General features: G+C 38.2%; 1 protein-coding gene across 5 annotated transcripts in view; it reads left to right on the forward strand.

The window, feature by feature from the left end:
• Positions 1-23,486, forward strand: part of dac (dachshund family transcription factor) — a 457,012-nt gene that overhangs the window by 337,303 nt on the left and 96,223 nt on the right. For all 5 annotated transcript variants that reach the window (XM_087351712.1, XM_087351710.1, XM_087351711.1 and 2 more), the window contains one exon: positions 10,569-10,652. In XM_087351712.1, the coding sequence (XP_087207838.1) occupies positions 10,569-10,652 (84 nt within the window). The remainder of the gene's footprint in view (positions 1-10,568; positions 10,653-23,486) is intronic.

A 23,486-nucleotide genomic window follows, 5' to 3' on the forward strand; every position in this document is an offset into this window, starting at 1 on the left:
AAAAATTAAAACTATGAGCTCCGAGTGACGGCGTTGAGGCATGGCGGAGACGGGGAGGGGTGGTTAAGGAACAATTTCATCAAATAACAGAGTGGAGCTGAGTCCTTTAAATTTTTAAAATATATGTTTCAGGGGAAAAAACGTGATAATTGTAAAAATAGAGTTATTGTTTACATTTTTATTATAATTTCATCTCTCACGAGAGTAATAAGGGTAGTTCTGTCTTAAATTCTATCCCCATCTAGGTGATTATCCCCTCCCCATATTTTCAATTCCATACTGTGTAGTATTTTAGTTAATTCCTATTGGAGACATGAAATTGTCGTCTGAGGACCTCACAAGTTTATAGACCTCATCTAGAAAGATGGAAGAAAAAGTATTCTCTTGGTACGTTGATTATGGTTGGGAACTTAATGGAATTGCTTCTTGTGTATTCGTATGGTGTACAAAAGAAGAGTGGAGATTCCTACAAAATACGTTATTTATAACGTTATCAATTCTAACAAATTTTTATTGATATTAAGTCTGGTTTACTACAGATGCTAACGCATAGATTCAAATATTTTGTTTTGTTTTGCGTTAACTATTAACATCTAAAAATGTTTCATATAACATTTTCAGATCTTAATAGCATGTATAGGTCGATTTTACTCCAAATTTCGGTAGAACGTTCCATACGTTTAAGACAAAACTCTTTTAATAAATATGCTAGAACAGGATTTAATTTCAAATGAAATTTAAACACCAGAGAAATATGAAAGTCGCCAAAATAAGACTAAATTTTACAGAAATCTTTTATATATTTTTGGAGGTGAAAAATGAGGTTAGACATGCGCGGGAAAACATGGCATTACATTAAATATTGTTGAAAAATGATTATTGAATCATTTGACCGTGACGAAATTGAGATTTTGTAAACGGTCTCGTGTGTAATATATGTTCAGCGCTGATTTCACTCTTTAAATCACGGGTAAGTATGTATAGGACCTACCTTCTGCAGTAAAATGTCTGGTGAGAATGTTTTGAACTTTGTTTGTTTTTTGTAATAACCTGACTCTTTTTTGGAGGGGGAATTAACAGGGCCTATTTTTGTGCGATACGATGTATTTTCTTGAAGGTAGGAACCGAATTTAAAAATGTTCTTAAAATGAGGTCCTCCCTGGATTACCAAACCGAGCTTCGTAGGCGTACTGAGATCTTGAAAGACGCAGGTCCTTAACCAAGTTAGTCAGGTCTAAAGACCTGTTGTAGTTGTCATACTCAAATGCATTGGCCCTTGGAGGTTGCAACTAATATATTTCAAAATCACAACAGAATAAAATAAGAAAAGTACGATTTTTACTATTGTCGTTCCAGTGGTCTGTCTTAAAGGCCCTGTAAGTACACATGATGAATCAATCTCATTTCAGTCCCCCCCTATCGCCGTCGAATATACAACCACTATACCCCCCCCCCCCCCGCCTTTTCACAACTTCCCTAAGCTTGTGTCACCCTCTGTAACTTCACCAACCACCCTTTTTCCTCTACATTTTGGCGCCTCAACGAAAAGTAATTATTTTGATATAAATCATAGCAGGAACTGACAGTTCTTTGCAGCTCTGGCTCAAGCTCAGTCCAGATTAAAAAACTCAGAAAGAAAAGAAGTAGCTACAGCGTGGTTTTGAAAGAAAAGTTGTGTGCCATATTAGAAGCTTGAGTATTTATTAGAAGCAGCCAGTAGTAGGGGACTGATGTTCATTTGAATAACACTCTGTGCTTATTGAATGGAGATCGCATTATATCTTGGATGAATCAGAGTATTATGCATCTTAATCTTTCTCATACAAACACAGGACTTCTTCCATTAGCTGTTGCTACCGTCGTCCTGATATTTTTCTTCTGTGCAAAATTTGATTCCTTTATTACATATTTCCCTCGTGCTGTTTCAGTAGATTACTGATTAAAAATTAATTAAGGTTTTTGTATATATCATTATTTATGGTTCTCGAGGTTATAGTGAATTTGATCAATATGACTCGATTCAAAAGTTTATAACTTAATAGGTATTGAAAGGGGAATGGATTTTGCTTTAGAAATGTGCTCGTATTTCAAGTGTACTGCTTGCTTTTGTAGACTGTGCTTGATGCAAAGAAACTCAGTGCCTCTGAGATTAGATATTAAGTCTATGATGTGATAGTTCCGTTGTTTTGGAAAATAATCTGACTTTTAGGAATAAACGTGCTGTAGCTTTTCTGTGAGCAAAATATAACGACATTAATTCAACAATTATGTTGTTTTCAGAAGAAACATCTTATTATTTATTAGTATCGTGTACATAGCAGTTTGATTTTAAACGCTAATTAGATTTTGTGAATTCGTAGTGAGACGTTTCAACATTAAATGTGTCATTTTCGGGTCATACTTGTGTTACTAAACTAATCAACTGTTCCAATTTTTAATGCATAAAATGGAGCTATTTACTATCTGTTGAGTACCTCAGTATTTTATGCTGTTTATTTAATCTCACCCAAACAGTTGGTTACAAAACTACATATTATTAGTGTTATATAAGTAAATTTGGTATTTGTTAAATTTATAACAAAATATTAAAATGCCTTGTAGCCCCTTCAACAGGGAATGTGCCATGATCTTGTGAATACGGTGATGAATATCTGTATTTTAGAAATTTCTGGCGATTTCTTTCTTGATGAGCCGGGATAGCTCAGTCAGTATAGTGACTAGCTACGGGCTGGACGACCGGGGTTCGATCCCCGACGGGTGCAGAGGATTTTTCCTCTAGCCTCTGCGTCCAGGCCGGCTCTGGGGCCCACCCAGCCTCCTATACAATGGGTACCGGGGTCCTTTCCCGGGGGTAAAGCCGGCCGGGGCGTGATGCTGACCACTCACCCCCATCTAGTGCCGGGGTCAAGGAAGAGAGGAGCTATACCTCCACTCACCCCAAACGCCTACATGGCGTATAGTGGGACAAACTTTACTTTACTTTACTTTACTGGCGATTTCTTGTCTAGCTGACCTGCTTTTATCTTCTTAAAAAAATTCTGATTGAGACTACAGCCTACGTGAGTTTCTTTATATATTCATTTTCTAGTATAACTTGAATGTTGGGTTGAGAACTCCTAATCTTGCTTACGTGTCTAAGAAAGCAGAACCAAACATTAGAAAGAAATCTGCACACGGATGTTTAATCTGTCCAGATTTGTGCTTCGTAACCCCTCACTTGAAACTGCTGGATGTTAATAATCACTTTTGGAAGTAAAATAGTTGTTTAGATGGTGAGGGGGTTGTTAACTCAGGTATCGATATACATGATCTGCTGATGTTCTCATGAGATATGGTAGTCATCTGTTTATTGGGTTACAACCCACGAGCCTCCAGGGTGCGTACGAAGGAGAAAGGGGTAGGATTGAGAAATGTGAGTGAGAGAGAGATAGGACGAATGCAAAATTTAGTTACGAGTCTGATGCTGTCAGGAGCCAGAATAATTATTGTTGAGCGATTTACGAAAAGCGTCATCTCGGGTTGCTGAGTGGATGGATGAATGGGGTGTTCGGATGTGTCATTCCGCCTCAGGTAACAGGACAAGGTCCGCCTACTACAGTTGGGTCGAGTGACGGAAAGCTGATCGACCACTCTTTACACGCATTCAGACTGTTGACTGACCGACCGACTGGTTTATAGACAGCCAGCTCTCTGCTTGTGTTCATAACCGGCTTACATTCTCAGCTTGACTGACTTATACCCTGAAGATAGAGACGGTATGTTTTTCTCAAGCGTTGATAGCCACACACATGTATGAGAAACACATGTATACATTTTTTTAATGTTTTCAAACATATTTTGATAAGAAGATTTCTGTCTTCTGGGTTGTTGCGCTGTGTAGTCTGGTCGATGTTTACCAACGTTTCAGAGGTCATACTGCCTCCGTCATCGCCCTGATGACGGAGGCAGTATGACCTCTGAAACGTTGGTTAACATCGATCAGACTACACAGCGCAACAACCCAGAAGACAGAAATCTTCATACTTACATCTGTGAAAACCTCAAATCTTACATATTTTGATAACCTTCAATTGTGTTTAAGGTGATGGTATAATTGATCTATCTTCAGTTACAGTATTTCTTTAAATCCAAAAATAGCTTAGGTGCTGTCCAATTCTATAGCTATATATGTTTTTATTTAAGGGATGAAAAATACCAGATCGGCGTCCATATTAAGGCTAATAATTTTATCTGCATTTTGAGTTCGCCTTCTGAAACTTATGTTAGATACAGTTTTTATGCATTTGATAACATTTATATGATGAAATTAAGCCTGTTTATTACACGTGAACTAAAGGGAAAACCGCCTGTGTTTGAAGATAACACATAAAATAATATCCTACAAAAGTTGTCAGTAACTCCCAACAAAACTATCGATTTTATATTTTCTCTTCTGAACATGAGATACAAAATATTGCGAAAGATATCTCTCAAGGAATTAGTGACCCAAATGACAGCTAACGGTGATGTGTGCTTAAAGCACAGAGTTGTAATTGAGTTTCTAATAGCGGAGAAAGACATTCCCAAAAGGCTGAAAGCTGTCTACGGAAACAATGCTGTTGGTCGTGTGGTAAAACGGTAAAGAAGTTAGGACAGGCTTGTAAAGACAGGACAAGGCTTTTACCGGCAAGGAAAATACGCTCTCGTTTCTGGAAGGCGTAAAGTCATTTGGTGTGAACTTAGTTACGACGTTTAACAAACAAATAGGCCGATTCTGTTGTTAAGGTTCGATGTTTCTTCAGTACATTTTAATTGAGAAGTGAAACGTGAAGTAATATTTCTGGGCGATCGCCATAAAATAAATCTATGTTAAAAGGCGCATCACACATTTTATTTCGTAAAGAAGCTTCATTATAGTCAAGTAAACAAACCAGTAAATTTATTGAATTTATGTACATCGATTCTCAACACTTCATTCTTCGTTCTTGGAATCCTGGAATTTTCCAGCCCATATCTTGCCTCTTTCATACTTTTTTATCCGTTTGCTTCCCAGAGATGCTTCTTCTTGATTCCCGGTGGCGGATTGAATTACTTAACTCACTTAGAGATTTCTTTTACCTTTTTTCTTTCTTTCATCCTCAATTTCCTTTGTACCGCTTTATGTATTCGTGTGTACACATATCTCTCCCCGTCTGACTTCTGACAGCCCAAGTGTGAAATGCATAGGCAAGCGGGGGAAGGGGGTGCGAATACGACGCAAAGAAATCGTCATTTTTTTTCTATATCTGAAAAAATATTTTCCTTCCATCGCCTTTTCCGAGTGATGTTACATGTTTGAGGGATGCCAAGTGGTGGGGTGACATAAGAAACCGGGATTGTTTTACCACAACGCTTCCACATTGATGGAATATGAACATGTGACATCTCGCTTCTAAGTGTAAATATTGCTACGTTTTAGCATGATTTGAGAATAATATAGGCCTATGGCTTCTATTTTTACGTAAAAATGCCATTTTATGCAGAAAGTGTTTTTTTTTCCTAATCACTCTTGAATACCCAGTTAGTATTAAGTTCACCTACTACAAATTATGGTTTTGATTACTAAATATTAAGTTTTGGATGTAAATATAGTTAGTACTCGCATACATTGCTACTTTTACAAATATTATAGTATTGATGTGATGTTTAGGTAATGCATGAATAGCGTGCAGTCTAGTCCATGGGTTATGACGCTGGGTAATGAAGAAATAACCATATTATAAAATGACAGTAGACTCAAACCTTCTTTCTATTTCAAATCGTAAATATTTTATAAATTATTATTATTTTGTGAAGAACATACTGCTCTAGTGCATTCTTTGTTTGCATTTAGTTTGCCGGGTGCAACTTCTAAAATCAAATTGCGTCACCATGATTGCAGTTGTTGCCTTATAAAGAGTATTCTATTTCGTATAGAATTTATAACAATATTCATAATGTATTTCAGTACTGTTTTTCATTTATTTAACGCCAGTGATTCATCAGCAGTTACCATCATACCAAATGCTAAATTTATATTTCACGCAGCCAGAACCTAGTACTGTATGGCGCTAGTGTCGCTCTGACTTCATAAGTTTGCGCGTTTGCCATGTTGTTATTTCTGGTTGCAGTAAACAGAAAAGTAGAAATTGATGTTGCCCCGATATAATTTTGGTACTGAACTTCTTGAAAATCAGTTAAATTATACAAAAGTTGAAATGGATTACACACACTTACACAATATGGTCATCTTATGAACCTAAGTTTCTTCTTTGGAAATGGCTATTGAGAAATCCGACTATGAAACCACTACTGGACTCGCTTCTAAAGACTTTCGTCAGTTTCACATCACCCAAACTTTCATTCTAAGATTTATTTTAATATTTTCCTTAGATACTTTGTTTTTCTTCAAAAATATGACAAGTAAGTAACTAATTAACGAATTGACTGAATTTATGACCAAAAGAGTAACTTTCTGAAAATAAGACTCAAAGGTTCAGTACCGTGAATATTAAATTCTGTCGCAGGACGAAAGTTAGTCCAGCTGTTGCAAATCTTATATTCATTTTGCATTACTCACATTTTAATATTATTCCCTACATCTTGGTTTGCCGTTTCTTAATATTACGACGATTCCTATATAACTATTAACGACATGTCTAATCAAATTCCTAACTCTTTAGAAACAGAATAGGAATTTAAAACACAGTCATTATAATATCCCGTCATTAAACGAGAACCTGAAGAAATTAAGTTAATTTCACATCCTCGGCAACCACCTATCTACTTGATATTTATACACATCCGGTTGGGGTAATTCTGAGTCCCTTTATGCAAGTAATTCAGACGCTTTGAGGACTCGTACTGGAATTGTCACCCTTCCCCCTCGTTCATTATTATATACATCTAATACAATGAAGACGCTCTTAACAAATCCTTTGATACATCTGTATATTAATTGTAGTCTTCTCGTAGTTGCATTTGTGTTTCCATCTAAATATCGAGTCCTTACTATTGATACGGCCTGTCCTTCCTCTTCACAGCCCTTATTATTTCATGTCTCAATTCCAAGGGAGTCTCAGTAGCAATTGCTGCTTGTACAGAAACACTCCAATAATGTAAGGATAATTACACACATAACATCACATTAAGTATTATTATGGCCGTGCTTCGTTCCCTGTAATTGAATTAAACTTCTCGCTGAGTGGCTTCTAGAGAGACTGAGGGGGTGGAAAATGAGGGCGGCTGTTTTAATGTGCCCTACAAGTCGCTGTATGTGATATTCTGAAGGCTTTTGCTAACTAGCCTCTTGTATTGCTCCTGTAGTACTCTGAGCTTCTAATATTATACATTGAAATTTCTGTAAATTTCATGTAAACTTGAGAAAACTTTGTCTCTTGCAAGATGAAGTTTCTGAAATAATTAACAATGTTTCTGAGTATGTAAAACATAGCTATAAGTATGCTCAACTATTGATGTAGTGTTTTATTGTTTAGGGAAATAAAATAATATGATTCCCCTACATATCTAAATAACAAACTAGATTATACAAAGTCTTTCTTAAACATTTATAGTTGCTTACCTGGTAAAGGATTTGCCTGACTTTATAAACCAAAGACACATGACGAAACACCACAAAATGTCGACTCATGGCAAAGGGGATACAAACCTAAACATAGTCATAAATATATATCTACATGTATACGTCCTTGCTAAATAATTAAGGTTTTTGAAAATAAAATATTACACATGCTAAATATGTGTGTATTACGAATTCTAATTACGAAATATAAGATATTGCCTTACTAACTATAACTTGCGAATATGTAATTCTTATATAAAAATTCACGTCACACCTGAAATCTTGTGGTGCCACCAGTGTGTCGCAAAAGACCGGTTGCAGAACATTGCATTAAGCAGCGATGATCTAAAATGGAACTGTCTGAATTGATCGTCATGTGGCATGAAGAACACCTTTAGAATATCAGTGTTCTCCAAAGAGTACAATCAATCAGTCAGTATTTCGGCCTATATTCTTGTTTGGGTTTGTCGACAGTCCAGTTAGTTACTATGTATAGTTGTTTAATGTCAGCATTAAACGAAGGCGAATACCATAAAGGAATTCAAAATTTCATAATGCACTCCAAACTGGAGTAGTTTGTACTCCTCCTGCCTGCTGATGTCCCGTGCAGTATGTCGTCATGGTTACCAGAAGACTGACGTGCGAACGAGATGTGTTCGGTTCATGCGAGCCTTTTGAGAGCCACTCATTAAATGCGGCCAAGTGGCCCAGTTGGCATTGTTTCGTGGCAATTCTTCTTGTTAACAGATGGTATGTTGGAATGCATCCACTTCTTATCCAAGACGCTTCAAAACCAAATGCCGTTCTACAAGCCTCTTCAGTTGTAAACACAGCTGGTGATTTTCTGTCTGCTCGGTGTATATAACTCTTGTGTGTTATATATGAAGTTGTGGATATAGTTCCTTCACATTTTGGGTAGAGCATTACAACGTTTATGTACATCTGTATACAAATTATTGAATATAATAGAAATGAAAAAAATTATGAAACGCTTTGGTCACCTGCACTAATAATACGCGTAGAAAGAACAGCATGGATAAAGCTTACTCTCTAGCCAGGTTCGGACACAGCAAATGTTTCCGAGATTCGAAGTTTTCGCAATATCGATAAATTCGTTCGTGACAGCATTTTAGTTGAGAACCACTAGTTTAAAGGAGCCGGGTAAGCTTTATCAGTATGGTGAATGACTACGTACTGGACGACCGCGTTTTGATGCCCAACACGGGCAGAGGGCTCTTGTGCCCACCCAGCCTCCTGTCCAATAGATACCGGGATCCATTTCAGGGGGTAAAGCTCGGTCGGAGCGTGACGCTGACCACTCACCTCCATCTAATACCAACAATATCTCCTCTCCCACTAAGCGTCTATATCACGTGTAACGGAACAGATTTACTGTTTTTGGTTTATGAACTGCAGGAACTTACCAATTAAAATTGGCTCGTAAATATAGACCATGCACACTTTAACAATCAGTAATTCTGAATTTTGCCGACAGTGTGCGTACGGCTTTCGTATGGTTCTCAGAATAAACAAAGATTAATACATTTAACATCGTTAATAATTTATCGTTGTAAAGGAAACGCATTGTGTGTTTGTGTTATTTTTAGGTACGAACTAAATTTTTAAATATTGTTTTTGAGCTTTAGGCTTCGAAGGGTTAAAACATAAAGTCACTTCGTAATGCTATCAGCGGCCCCTGTGGAAAATCAGCCCGTGTCATGTATTGGTTGTAACCCATTCCTCTCTGCGCTCCAAGTCCCTGTTATAAATTTGCATAACAACAGTGGGTCTCTTAGTACCCCAGGCAGATTCACTTGCTGTTGTGCGCTATCTAGCGAAATGTTTTAGATTTAAATGCTAATTAAGACCTTGCTCAAGAGAACTGAAAACAAAGTAAATCATTTCTTCAAATCCAAAAACTAACACAGCCACAGGGTAGTCTATTCAAGTGAGCAAACCATTGTATCCCACTTAGAAGACTTTTTGGTTCGTCCCAACATCACTACTTAGCTACCGAGGCTGCAGACGAAAGTAGGGTATCAAAGTAGCATGAAGTTGTCCTTATGCATATGCGTCACGCTGTTGAGGCGTATAAGAGGCGTGGAGTGAAACTTCATACGTTCCATATCTCGGCATTACATGTGGGTTAGTGGAGAGCCTCCGAGCCGGTTTCAGTGTGAGGGCGGAGGAAACATTACTTGTCTCTATCGGGTATCAAACCCTGGCTGTCCAGCATGTAGTCATTCACGAACTGATTCGTATTGCCTCATGATTATAAAAGAAAGAAATGTAAGCAACAATTCTTAGGTAAGGGACTATTAAAGAAGCTCAAATACTTGTAAAACAATTTTCGGTGTATGTTATATGGAATGGCTTCGATTTTGAAGAATGAGGGTGTGAGATTCTGATATGGAATTACCTTCTTCATAAGAGTCGCCACTGGGTCGTATCTTTAGCCAGTTGAACCCAGTTTACACCCTTGTATCCTAATTCTCTAAGATACATGTTAATACTCCTGTGTTTCACGTGACATTTTCCTTTGAGGTTTATGAAATAAAATTTTGTATACATTTTTCATCCCCCTCTATTCTGGCTACATTCCCCTCCCCTCTCCGCCCCATTTGAATTTACAATCATAATAATGTTAACTGAGAATTTTGAATTATAATGTTTATCATTAGGGAATTTTTTCAACCCATCTCTTATTTCCTTTTTAATGACACTGGATATCCTCAGCCGAACTGTGTTCTATGAAGATAGATTCAAGAAAGTAATAACTAATATATTACGAAGATTTATGTTTTCTGGGTTGTTGCGCTGTGTTGCAACAACCCAGAAGACAAAAATCTTCATACTCACCCCTGTGAAAACCTCAAATCATACATACTATATTACGGCATTTACTTCAGTACTGCCTCGATATTTTCGGTCGAATAATGCCGTGTATTTGCTTACAGACATTGAAATTGATTTTTTTTTCTCATTGCAGCGGAGTTGAAGATGGATGTTCTGCGGGAGAGAGAGGTCAAAGAAAGCCTGGAGCGACAACTACTGGACGAGCAGAAGATACGGGGTGAGTAGCTACTGCCATCTATCCATATGCGCATGAAACTTTTAACGTCATTTTCATTAAATTATCGTGTGTTTTGCAACCTCGCACCGAATTCACATACTTAATCATTGAGTTTTGAAATTGAAACTAAACAACGTTTACTCCGAGACCGGTCACCTTCCAGGTCAGACTTCGTTAACAGGATGTTTACGTGTTGTATTAAAGTGTGGGCTTTATGTTTTGCACGTATTAACTTTATAAAAATTCACTTCGCGTTATGTTTTCCGTCAACTATGGTAGGTTAGAACAGTTAGGGACATGTGATTCACCCACTATTGACCAAATTATGGGAACATTAAGCTGGAAGTACATTTCTGAATGACAATAAAACGGTATAATAACATTTCTTACATATATAAAGAGTCAAAGCAAACGATACAAAATTTGAAGGAACTATTCATTGTCAGTGTCAACAACTACAAGATTGAAATCTATTACTTGTTTTTTTCTTTTTTCTTTTCCGTCACCTGCGAGATGTACAACACCGAGACGCAGATAATTCAGGAACGATGCATGGAATATATAACTCCCCTGTGTGTTATGTACTGTATATTGCAATTTTAAAAGTAGGAAGAAAATTCTCCATCTTTATCTATAAAATGATTTAGAAGAAATTTAAGAGAAATCCGCTTTCCTATAAATCGAGTTTCATTTATTAGTCGTTGAGAAAATTAAATATCTTTCCGATTCCGTTGTTGGCAACAAGTTTAGACTAAATGAGGTTGGTAAGATTCTGTGTAGCTCACATTCAAATACACTGGTAAGTGGCATACTCCATTACAGTTCCTCTACTGGGAATTGAGATAACCTAGTTTATGCTCTAAAGGTTGTGCAGTGGGGAAGGGACGACAGAGTACAGTGATGAACCCTAAGAACAAAAGGACATCGAAACCAAGAAGAAGAAACAAAATCTAAAGGAGACAGGAAGAGGTTAGAAAACTTCCCCTTTCATTTCCCATCTCTAGAATTCGTATTCAGGGATATTTTACTAGAGGAACTGCTCTGACCTTTCATGAGGTAGGGGGTTGAAATGTCAAGTGTTTGAGGGCGATCTTACAGACGAAACCCCCATTAACTTAGCTACCTCTGTCCTTCTGTACAAGGCAATTTACATTGTCTGTATAGAACTAGTGTCTCAATAAGGCCGATTGCTAAACACAAACTTAAGTGATTCAACAGCTTCTGGAAGGTGTTTTGCCACTGCAAACATATCAGGATATCCACCAGTATCATTACAAATGATATGAAAGACTTGCATTGTAGCGTTTATCGAAATGAACTAGACATTCTGGTTACAGATCTTAGTTTATTTAACGAAATTAAAAAACCGTATAAATTGTGATGGGAGTATTTTGAAGAATGCTATCTTCTGGGTTGTTGCGCCGTGTAGTCTGGGAGATGTCCACGAACGTTTCAGAGGTCTTGCTGCCTCCGTCATCAGGGCGATGAATTTTTTTTGACATTGTCCATTGTTTGGATAAAAGAAATACATAGTTTTAGATCCGTCTTCACGTGCTAGTGTTAATGGATAGCTTTATCTGACGGCCTTCACAGAATAGATACTATTTAATTTTATTTGAAAATTAAGACAGTGCCAGCCTCTTACATTAAAATAGACAATGCCTTCTCAATTCGTTATTCGAAAATTTTTCTACTGCTCAATGCAACAAAACTGGTTGATTTAGAAAAGTGTCGTATATTAAAGGAAAATTCAATAAAACATCATAATTTGGCCAATTACTCAGTTTTATATTTACTTAGTAAGTCGTTTAGTTAATCTTTATGTAAGTCAGTTGTGTTACTTTGATAAATCCAAGTCTCTGACGAAAAGTGGGCTCTATTGCTTGCAAAGCAGGCCTACATTGAATTTTCTCAAGTGGCCATTATGTTAACGTGACATTTAGTTTTCTTTCTGATGTGGTCATTAATATTTGAAAGGGATGCTGTGTGTCGTTAAACCGCAGCAGACGCTTACTGGATAGCGATACCTTTTGTTTATCATGCATTGTCGTCCTCGCCATATATCTGTAGAGTTAAAATTCAATATACCAACACTTCACGCTGTCTAATTTCTCTGTGGAGGTAAAAGACCATCAGGTTCTGGTGTCTGGCCGAAGTGGCTTGTTGAAGATAAAAGGCTCGTGGTGTATCTTAAGAGTTATATACTATGGTAGATGTTTAATCATGTCAATGAGTGGCAGTGCCTGGAATCTTGTAGATTGGATTTACGATATGAACCTGGTCATGATACGTAATCAGAACCGCGTACATTCCAGAGAGCTTTGGAAAACCAAGAAAACTCATTGTGCTGATTTTGAAAGTCTCGGATGCTAGAGGGTTCGGCAGAATGAAACAGGGATCAGATTGTAATGTAGGGCCCTTATGTCTCAAATTCTATATTACGGAGTTTCATAAAACAGTGGTAGTGATGTTCCTGATCTGTCAAGATTTGAGAGTTCGGCGGAACAAAAGAAATCTCTGAGGTCATAATGCTGATCCCATATCTCAGTTTTAGAGATAGCATGACCAAGAAAACTTGAAGCAAATGCTACTGTTGAACCTCAGACTGTAAAATTCTAGAGATAATAGCTGAGCAAACAGTACTTACACCGCGTCTTAGTTTTAAACGCGGGGGCACTTAACATTCTAGCGAATTCTTTCGGAATGTTCTGTAATTGAAATCCTGAGAGATCAGGGACAAGACAGAGAGAAAATGAAGACACTGGCCACTGGAGCACCTCTCGTGTCTCTGCCATTAAGGCTCATTGATCAAACTCATGCGGTCTGTCCCGGACATGAGTCTTCAACACGTCATCCTGTTGATTGATGATACTGCCTGCCCACCTAACACTTAGCAACGCAAAGAAAACTCTCTTCGGGCGTCCATGTTGACTTACTGATACACAAGTCTAAACGGCAGTACAGTTACACCGAAACAAATTCTGACTTCGTTTGTGTGCAGGATATCGAAATGTTTTCAGTGCCGAAATCAGAACTTTCTCGCTTTGTGTGCTAACTGCCCAGTTAACTGAATATCGGTTTTAGTAACTAATCATAACTGTTGGCTTAATTTAAAGACTGTACTAGTGATCAATTATTGACAATGCATGGACATACGTTGTAGATACAACATATACATATGACTAGAATTATTAATGACTGACACTGAAAATTTATTCCATACTGATCGTCTGTGAAGATTTCGTTGCATTCAGTCGCCATAAATGCTTCAGTTATTCTATTACATTTTCTAAGGATAAGTCCCTAAGGTCATAATCGCTGTTTACAGTGGGAACCACACGAGGTTCATAATACAAAATGCAGCGTTACTGGTTTTTAAAGTAAGTGGTACATATAATTACTGCTTGTCTTTAAGGAGGTAATTGACGTAGCGTTAAAATTGAAATGCGTAGTATAACACTGGGTGGCCAACCTGTTGTAAAGACGGTAATGAACCTTTAGTTTCCACAAAAGATTGGAATTTGTCTAGCAGAGTGTGCTATTAGTTGAAGAAGAAAGATTTTTCACTTCATTTTGTCGTTTGGGGGTAAAGTAAGGATTTTAAAGAATAGAGATCCGGTTAACTTAATTTGTGTTTGGTTAGTGATATGAGATGTCTGTTAATTTCGAATGCTCATGGGTGTTTGTATGACTGGTTATATACGTTTATATATTCCGTAATACACATTAAACTTTCGCGGTTGAATGACTAGCATTCCTGTTTTACGTTTGGGAGGTTCTGGCTCGAAATCTCGGCCCGGAGATCGGTTTTCTTAGTTTCTTTTGTGGTTTTACTCAGTCCATTTAGGCAACTGCTGGCGTAGTATCTTAAATCAGGCCACGGCCATTTCCTTTACAATACATTGTTCATTAAACATCAGTTACTATACCCTTTTAAGTCTTTATCTACTACATCGCGATTGAGTAAACCGCAGATAAAAACAATTATACGGAACAATATTTACCAGTTTAGTAGGGTAGGATAATGTAGAATATTATTGTGTGAGATAGAATAAGATATAATCCAGTACGATAGATGGCACACGGCAAAATACGATGGAATAGGGCTACATAGTGTAGTGTACTGTAGTATAGAGTAAGACAGGTAGTTCAGGGCAGGACAGGTTAAGTTATTATAGGACCACGTTGGGCTAAAATAGGGCCAGCTTCAATGGCTAATGATGACTATGTTTATATAAGTATGCTTAAAGTGTAAGTAAAGTAAAGTTTGTCCTCCTACGTGCCGTAAAGGCGCTTGGGGTGATTGGAGGTATAGCTCCTCTCTTTCTTGACCTCAGCACTAGATGGGGGTGAGTGGTCAGCATAACGACCCGGCCGGCTTTACCCCCGGGAAAGGACCCCGGTACCCATTGTAGAGGAGGCTGGGTGGGCCCCAGAGCCGGTCTGGACGCAGAGGCTAGAGGAAAAATCCTCTGCCCCCGTTGGGGATTGAACCCCGGCCTTCCAGCCCGTAGCTAGTCACTATACTGACTGAGAATTTTATTCTGAGTGACAAGAAGAAAGAGCTACGCTCTAAAACGTAGCTTTATATCCGGACAGGAACAGCGTTCATTTAAAATACCCCCGCAACAATGCTTGTCCATTGTGACGAAATCTTTCCAACCCAGAGTTTTTCTCTTATGGTCAAATAAAATTTTATGTGGAAGACATGTGGCCGGAAGCGACTCACGAGCCGACAGGTACACATTATTATCTGCTGACACTTTTGGTTGATTGCTTTTTTTACAGTTGCGATCATCTGTCTCCTAACGCGGACACTCTTTGCCACCGCCATCTTTACACGTTTAGACTCGGCGTCTGTCTGCTATTGACACTTGCCTTTCTTGCTTTGCTGACGAGGGTATCAAACTGGATGGACTTTTCTTTTAGTCTTGAAGTAATATAGACCGACATATAAAAACTATCAGACCTATGCTGTTAGGAACGTTAATTGTGCGTCAGGATATTTTGTATAGCTAAGGGTGATGTATCGGGAACAAGGCTGCAAATGACTCGAGGAATAACCACGTCAGGATACCTAACAAAAATATAATTAGAATTTACAATTAGAAAGTAAACCGCATTTTATTCAGAAACGTAAGCGGGTAATGTATACTTCAATTCTAAAGGTTTTCGACGACGATAGTTTACACTTTAATTTATTCTTTGTCAGGTCTTTTTCCAGTGTCTTTTCTTTAAAACCACGACGTTTCGGAGGCTGTTTTTGTCTCTGTCTTCAGGTGAGAGGTACCTACTCTGTTCGGTCCCTTAGATAGAGCTAGTCTCTGTCACTGGACCAGCCTCCGAAACGTCGTGATTTTAAAAAACAGACGATGGAAAAAGTCCTGAAAAAGAATAATTTTAGATGGAAATGTATACGCCTACTTTGAATAAGTACATTTATTTTCCAAATAGGCCTTCATTATATGTGATTTACCATCCGCGCATGGGGCTTTAATGCAGAGTCTAATAATGATTTTTTTTAAAACGGCATGAGCCATCATGAAATTGGCCCATAATTTAACGTTGCCCCACTGTCATGTTCAATTTCAGATATTTGGAATATGAAATATGCGGAACATGTAGCACGCATGGAAGACGCAAATACACACATAATTTAAGAGAGATTACTGGGTTCGAGTCTGACACAATAGGATCCAATGATTTGCTTTTGTTAACACGCTGACGAACGTTCGGACTCCATAAAACTGAGGAATGTCTTAATCGACTTTTCAATCAAGCATGTCTACTATCAAAAACATGTTAGTAAATTATTAATATTATTCTTTATCGTCATCGTCAGTCACACCGATATAGCTGATGAGTCTGAACAGTACCTATACTACAACCAGGTCGACGTCTGTTTGACTCCCGGTAACGAGGTATTTGTCTCTTTGCCACAAAGTCCAGACCGGCTCTGGGGCCCACCAAAATTCTTGTGCAGTTGGTACTGAGGTGCTTTTCTAGTGGGTAATCCGACCGGGGCGTGAAGCTGAATTATCTAAATCTCATACCATGGTTAAAAATACATGGAGATATACCACCACACCTCTATACGTTTGCATGGCATCGTGCATAGTACAAATTTACCTGCCATTATAACGCCATCTTACAGGACATGATCAAACCTTTTTGCAGGTTTGGTAAGGCGTGTCTTCTGAAAATGCCTCAAGAATGATGTTGTGTTCCAAGAATAGGTGTTTTCGTAATTACAAGTATAATTATTATTAATAGTAATAATATAAGTTTTTATCTTACATCTGTACGGATCTTAGATGATTATCTGGATTGTAAATTCAGCTGTAACGCAAACGTGACAAATTAGTGCAGCGATCAGTGCAATAATATCCATTGAATTCTGGCGACAGTGCAGAAGCTGTGATACGGAGGGCGAGGTTGCACATGGCCGGGGGAATCAGTAGTAACGCGATCCAGTCGGAAGGTGATGGCATTAACAGCAATTACACAGAACGTCCGGCGCAGAAATACATGGGAAAACCGAACTCATGACTAGTACAATCACATCCCCCGACAAACCGATCACCACAAGGGATGGGGGCTGGGGGTGGAGTAGGAATATCGAAATCACAAAGGTGTTTTGCCATAACTGACTAGTGAAAACCCTTCCTTATATGAATCAATTTGTAATTCTAGCGTGAAGTGCTATTGAGAATCTTCAAGAATATATTTTTGCAACGAAAATTAATGGCTCTGGTGTATTAGTATGCTGCATTTTTATAGTTTATTTTGTAATTATATTGTGTGCTATTTAAATTGTGGGAATTTCACAAAATTATATGTACATTTCTGTCTTCTGGGTTGTTGCACTGTGTAGTCTAGTAGATGTTTATGATGACGGAGGCAGTATGACCTCTGAAACGTTGATAAACGTCTACCAGACTACACAGCGCAACAACCCAGAAGACAGAAATCTTCATACTCACAGCTGTGAAAACCTCAAATCATACAAAATGATATGTGTAACTGCGTTCCTGTGGTTTGCTGCGACCTTCATCAAATAATATCGTAAAGGATGTACCTTTTCTGTGAATCATCTTAGACAAGGCCCATTTTCATCACTGATTATGAAAATTGGTCCGTCGGTGAAAATTAACTTTGTCGAATAGGTATCAAAGGGCAGGTATATTCATTATGTTCTTGCCTGAACACAGAGATAGAATGAGTTTCCAGAAGGTGTTGACTTTTAGACTTTTCTTAAAATGTTAATAAAAATCTGCCTGCTCTCTCCATCTTCAGGGTCAAAGATCAAGTCTTCACGACGTTGCGAGTCTGAAACAAATAACAGTTTCCAATCGATCTGGAGCATTTTAAACAAGGCGGGCGCCATGTTTCTTCTCATACTTATGTGTTTGCTGTAGCTTCCCCTTTTCGTGAATGAGACCTGGACTCTTCAGTCGTAGAAACTGGTGACCGGGTCTAGTGTTATCGGAGTCTAGTTTACTTTGGAAGCGACGTCTCGGTAACAGAAGCCGGGCAAACAGAGAACCATTAGTCCCCGTCGATACTGTCCACCCGCAACGCAAACCACCTTACTTCCATCGGTCACTGTGGCCCATCCTGTCGCATTCTGACCGCCACTTCCTCCCCCCCCCCCCCCCCCCGCCAACATTCAACCTGAAAGGTACAAGACAACTTATTTATTTCATCCGCAGAGCTCAACTACGACACAGATACATCAGGTCGTCTCCGAATGTGTTTCATTAGATTTTTCGGCAAAAACTTTGTGCGAATTTACAATATACGTCATGCGTACTATATTTACAGCCAATCACTCAATTTTCATTTAATCATCCCAATAATATTTGGTAAATAGTATAAATTATGAAGTTCCTCATTGAGGAACCTCGCGTCCCGCTATTTTATTTGTGAAAATCAATATACTCGCTCATATGTTAATTCATCCATGCATGTCTATACATGAGAACAAACATATTTATCTGCTTTCTTTGTTTGAATTGTAAAAACTGAACTCATATATTGGTTTTTGTCCGAAACTATACTACTTATAGCCATAGATTTCTATCTATAACAAATTGATATTAGTACCATTAATGTATATAAAATATCAAAGAATGTTTTTGTATTCATATAAATTATGCTAATAATTTACAAAGCGCACAGCTCAAGATTGAAATAATCACAAAAAATGGAAGGCACAGGTTAAAAGTACACATATATTTTTTTAAAAAGTTCCGCTTGAGGGAGTTGCTGTTTATAAACCACCGATCATTTGGTTACGGCGACGTCAGACAGACTATACTCAAATTAACATTGGAGGGTCCATAATATTAAAAAAATTGAAGCAGCAACTTCTCATCGTTCTGCATTTATATTGACATTTGCTCGTAGTAGAACGGGTGGTCTCAAATTCCTGACTAATTTAAATACATGTACTATCGTAGTACTGTTACAAGTTCACTTTGACATGGCGTGTCAAAATACGTTGCTGCTGGTGCTGCGACCTGGTGGAGAGAGAAAGAGACCAACCTGGCCCACGTGTTATAAGGCTTCTGATATTAAAAGTATATCTACAGTGTCACGACAGTAACGTATATGTCAGTAGCCTGGCTGTATAGAATTATATTTTCATAACGTGAAATATTGAATACTACGTATATCGAACATAAAGAAAGTTGCTGATGAAAGAGGAACGCGTTGCAAACTTCAATGTCGGCGAGGCTGTTGACATTTTTATAGGAGTTGAAATATCCCCAGAGGGAAGTCTGGTGCGAAGGTTTCGGTGGTGGTAGAGGTGAGGGTTGGTTTTATATAGGATGAACGTAGTGTAATCCCTAGGATTCTGAGTACAGTAGATGTCACGAAAAAATACACTATGATTTTTAAATTAAAACTGTCAAGGAGGATTAGATAATGGTTGGGGCAGTTTTTTGTTGTATTTTAAGCAGAAATGCCTCATACATACTGAGATTCCAATTGATGATGATCTCGTATCAATGTTTGCGGTGTTTGTGCCATGATTTATATGCCACTGTCCTGGGGGAACTAATTAACTTGGTTTGCTGTGGGTGTGAATTGTCGGACTCTAAGCTTGATCGGTGTCAGATCTCCTCTCCCTACATAACAGTTCTATGGCTTACGTCTCTAATAACGTAAGCCATTCTGCATTACGACAACAAAACAAATGACGAAAGCTTCGCGTGCTATTTAGTACATAAAAGGACACATATATCATTAACAACGTATGTAGTCTACTAATTATAATCTATGAAGTCATTTAAAATACGGATATAATTTTTATCCTGTTTTTTTAAGGAATTGCGTTTATGTGGCAGTGTTTTCGAACATTTCCCACGTGGCGGCATACTTAATTTCACCCCCCTCGCTGCACACAGGAGCATCTATAGTTTAGTGTAGTTTCGCTAAAGAATGTATTATTTACGGAATTACCAGCTCAGATAAAACAGTGTTACACGTTGCGATGAGTAGTAGATAATTAATTTAAAAGTTCTTATAAAGTTATTATCAAGACATTTTCATAGAGGGACTGAAGAAAACCACGCAGAACCCTAGTCAGGATAGACGATCTCCAAGCCGAGATCGGAACACGGAATCTCCCAAGTGCAAAGGAAGAGTTATAAACCACTGTGCCGTGACTATGCATTATGTAAACCTGCTGTGTGTTTGTATCAACAGTGTCATTTTTCTTATTGCCTCATATATTTATTTAAAGTGTGGCATCCTTTTTTAATTACTTAATTTGGGCGATGAAGCCAAGTACGAAAATATTAGTACAATACTACCTACTGGTGCGCTTAGTCGGCGTCTTGATTTACCTCATTGCCGTTCTACCTATGTTGAATGTAAAACTTACGAATGTATTGTAGATATGCAATTGAATACCATAATGCATCACATAAATTTTCGGGTCAATCACATATGCAGGCTTAGTTTCGTGCGATAGAGTGACAGTATCAAGATCCGATTTGTAATGTATAATTCAAGTTGTAATTTTATTAACCACCAATCACAAATAAGCTACATTTATCAATTAAAAGAATTCGTCAAACATGTAAAAAAAGTAAAGTTTGTCCCACTATACGCCATGTAGGCGTTTGGGGTGAGAGGAGGTATAGCTCCTCCCTTCCTTGACCTCGGCACTAGATGGGGGTGAGTGGTCAGCATCACGCCCCGGCCGGCTTTACCCCCGGGAAAGGACCCCGGTACCCATTGTAGAGGAGGCTGGGTGGGCCCCAGAGCCGGTCTGGACGCAGAGGCTAGAGGAAAAATCCTCTGCCCCCGTCGGGGATCGAACCCCGGCCGTCCAGCCCGTAGCTAGTCACTATACTGACTGAGCTATCCCGGCTCGAGAAAGTGACAAGACTGACTTCTGATTAATGACAGAGTAAGAATCGATTGTAGGTCAAATGCATGATGGCGATAGGCTTAGTAGCCCAGAAAGTAGGCTGACTGGATTCAGGCTGGATAATCAGGATTCGAGTCCTTGTATTTATGGAACATTTTAGTGCTCAGACAGTGGTTAATGAGCGCTCCTTCGACGGAGATAAAAGCGGCCAGAGCGTAAATTTCACTAATCTCCTTTATCTAATGGCGAGTTATAGAAGGTATGCAGTCTCCTCTACTTCATGGTAGTCAGACACAGCGGGAATTTCAACACACGATCTAGTTTTCGAAAGACTTAATGTTTTGTTACCAAAGAGTCAGTCACTGATGAAATTGTGCAAACTTCTGAAGTCATGTGTAGAGTGTAATTACTTGTAATAGGATCATTTGAAGTTCGCTTGAGTTATATTCTGTGAGAAAGTCGTCCTGCTGTATTTCCTTGAAATCGTTTACAATACTGAGCAAAGCGACGAAAAGTCAGTGAGGGTAAGCGATTCAACAACACTGATCCATACAGGACGCTTACCCAAAGTCCTAGATCCTCTGTTAGAGTTTCACGGTGCAATACCATATGCAGAGATTCTGTAGCAAGAAGGAACTGTTGTACTAAGACTGCAATTGGTCAGTCGGGATGACCACGTGAAATAATAGTTGAATGGAGTGGCTTCATAGTCTGTGTTCATCACCAAATATTTTAGGATTATTAAATGAAGAAGTGTGAGTTTGGAAACATATATAGCATGAATCCGGGAGATCAGTAGTTCATACGACATTTTGGTCATTAAATATGAAGGAAATATTCACTTTTAAGACATAAGCGTAAATAAGAGTATATTAACCAAATGGATCTTCGAAAAATACACTGTGAGGATGAGCACTGGACTCATCTAGCTCAGGATAGATATCAAAAGTTTTATTTTGTGAATGAGGTAACTAGACGAAGGGTAGTTTTTACAGGTTAACTGATTATCAGTTTTTGAACAGAACTCACATCACAGACTTAGTTCCTGAAGCAACACTTAAAGCATTTACCGAGACTATAAAGAAAAGTAGGACAGAAACTTAAATCGAGTTGGTCCTGAATGAATAACATGTGTGCTAACCCGCTGTGTAGTTTGCTTGTGAGGAAGGTAGGCATCTTTCAACGCAGTTTGTTTCAGACCATTCTGTATTTATCTTTCGCTGCTGTGTGTTAACTGTGCTTGAGTGTTCGCGGTTCCACATGACGAAAGTAGCAAATTCACCAACATCTGCAGGGAAAGAAGTTACAAACCGGAAATTTGACATAAAATAAATAAAGAAGCTGTTAAATACTGAGGATACGCATTAGTTTTTGGTGTGTATAAATTTCACACGCATTTTGTATAGGCCATACACTTTTTTCTTTTACATCACAGCGCAAAAATATGGCAAATGTTATTATTTTGTGTGACTTGCAGCTTACTTATTAAAAAAAAACATACGCCAAGTGTGACATTTTGCAGATAATATGTCGAGTGAAATTTAGCAAAAATATATGTTTATACTTACATTTGTTATTGTGGTTTTAATAAATTTAACTCCCTTACATTAATATCCGGTATGAATCCTCTTCTAAAGCCTTGCTGCAAAAGTCTGTCATCAGTTAGAATAAAACAGAGCTGTCTGGTGGATCCAAACATTATCAGCACAGCTCTCTACAGCAAATATTAGAGGGACAAAGTTGTGAGTGCAATTTCCTGTGAAATATTTTGAGACGATGATGATTTCTCTTCGCGTCACACGTACAAACAGAAATTCATCATCTGAGAAGGGTGGACATGATGAGGGCTACGAAAATGGGGCGTTGGAGGAATGAGTTGGTAAACAAAGAGTCGCGATGTGAACAATGCATCCAGCAACAAACAGCACTCTGCAGAAATTGTGTTCGCATCCTTATGTCCGTCACTTTAAAAAACCCTCCTTACTCGTATTCTGACGGAATTGTAAATGATTACCACAAAGTATGTAGTGTTTATTTTCTGAAGTATGTTTAATATACACGACGTTTCGGGACTAATTTATATTAGGTTGATTCTTATGTTCATTAGGCTGTTTCAACTACAGAAAAATGAAGATAAAGAAATTATATCAGTAGTTTAATAATTTGTACTAGTCAAATATTATTTGTAAAGCCATCCTGTTACGCGCCTTGTAGGCGCACAAGGGAGAGAAGGTTCGTCTGTCCGTCCCATGTTTTAATTACTGACTAAGTTTCTAACTGTTTAGGCTGATGTCTCGCTCTTTGCCCGTCCGTCATGCAAATTTATTATAATGAGCTAAGTGTTAAATTTCCATGATTGTAGATTTGGGATTAGATTAAGGCGTTTCTTTAACTTCATACTTCGACCGCTTTAGTTCTTGGGATATCGAACCAAGGTCGTTCTTAGATAG

Source organism: Zootermopsis nevadensis, unplaced genomic scaffold (assembly GCF_977971745.1).
Source record: "Zootermopsis nevadensis isolate Lab colony 2312 unplaced genomic scaffold, Znev_1.0 Znev_ptg000020l, whole genome shotgun sequence".
Taxonomy (NCBI): domain Eukaryota; kingdom Metazoa; phylum Arthropoda; class Insecta; order Blattodea; family Termopsidae; genus Zootermopsis; species Zootermopsis nevadensis.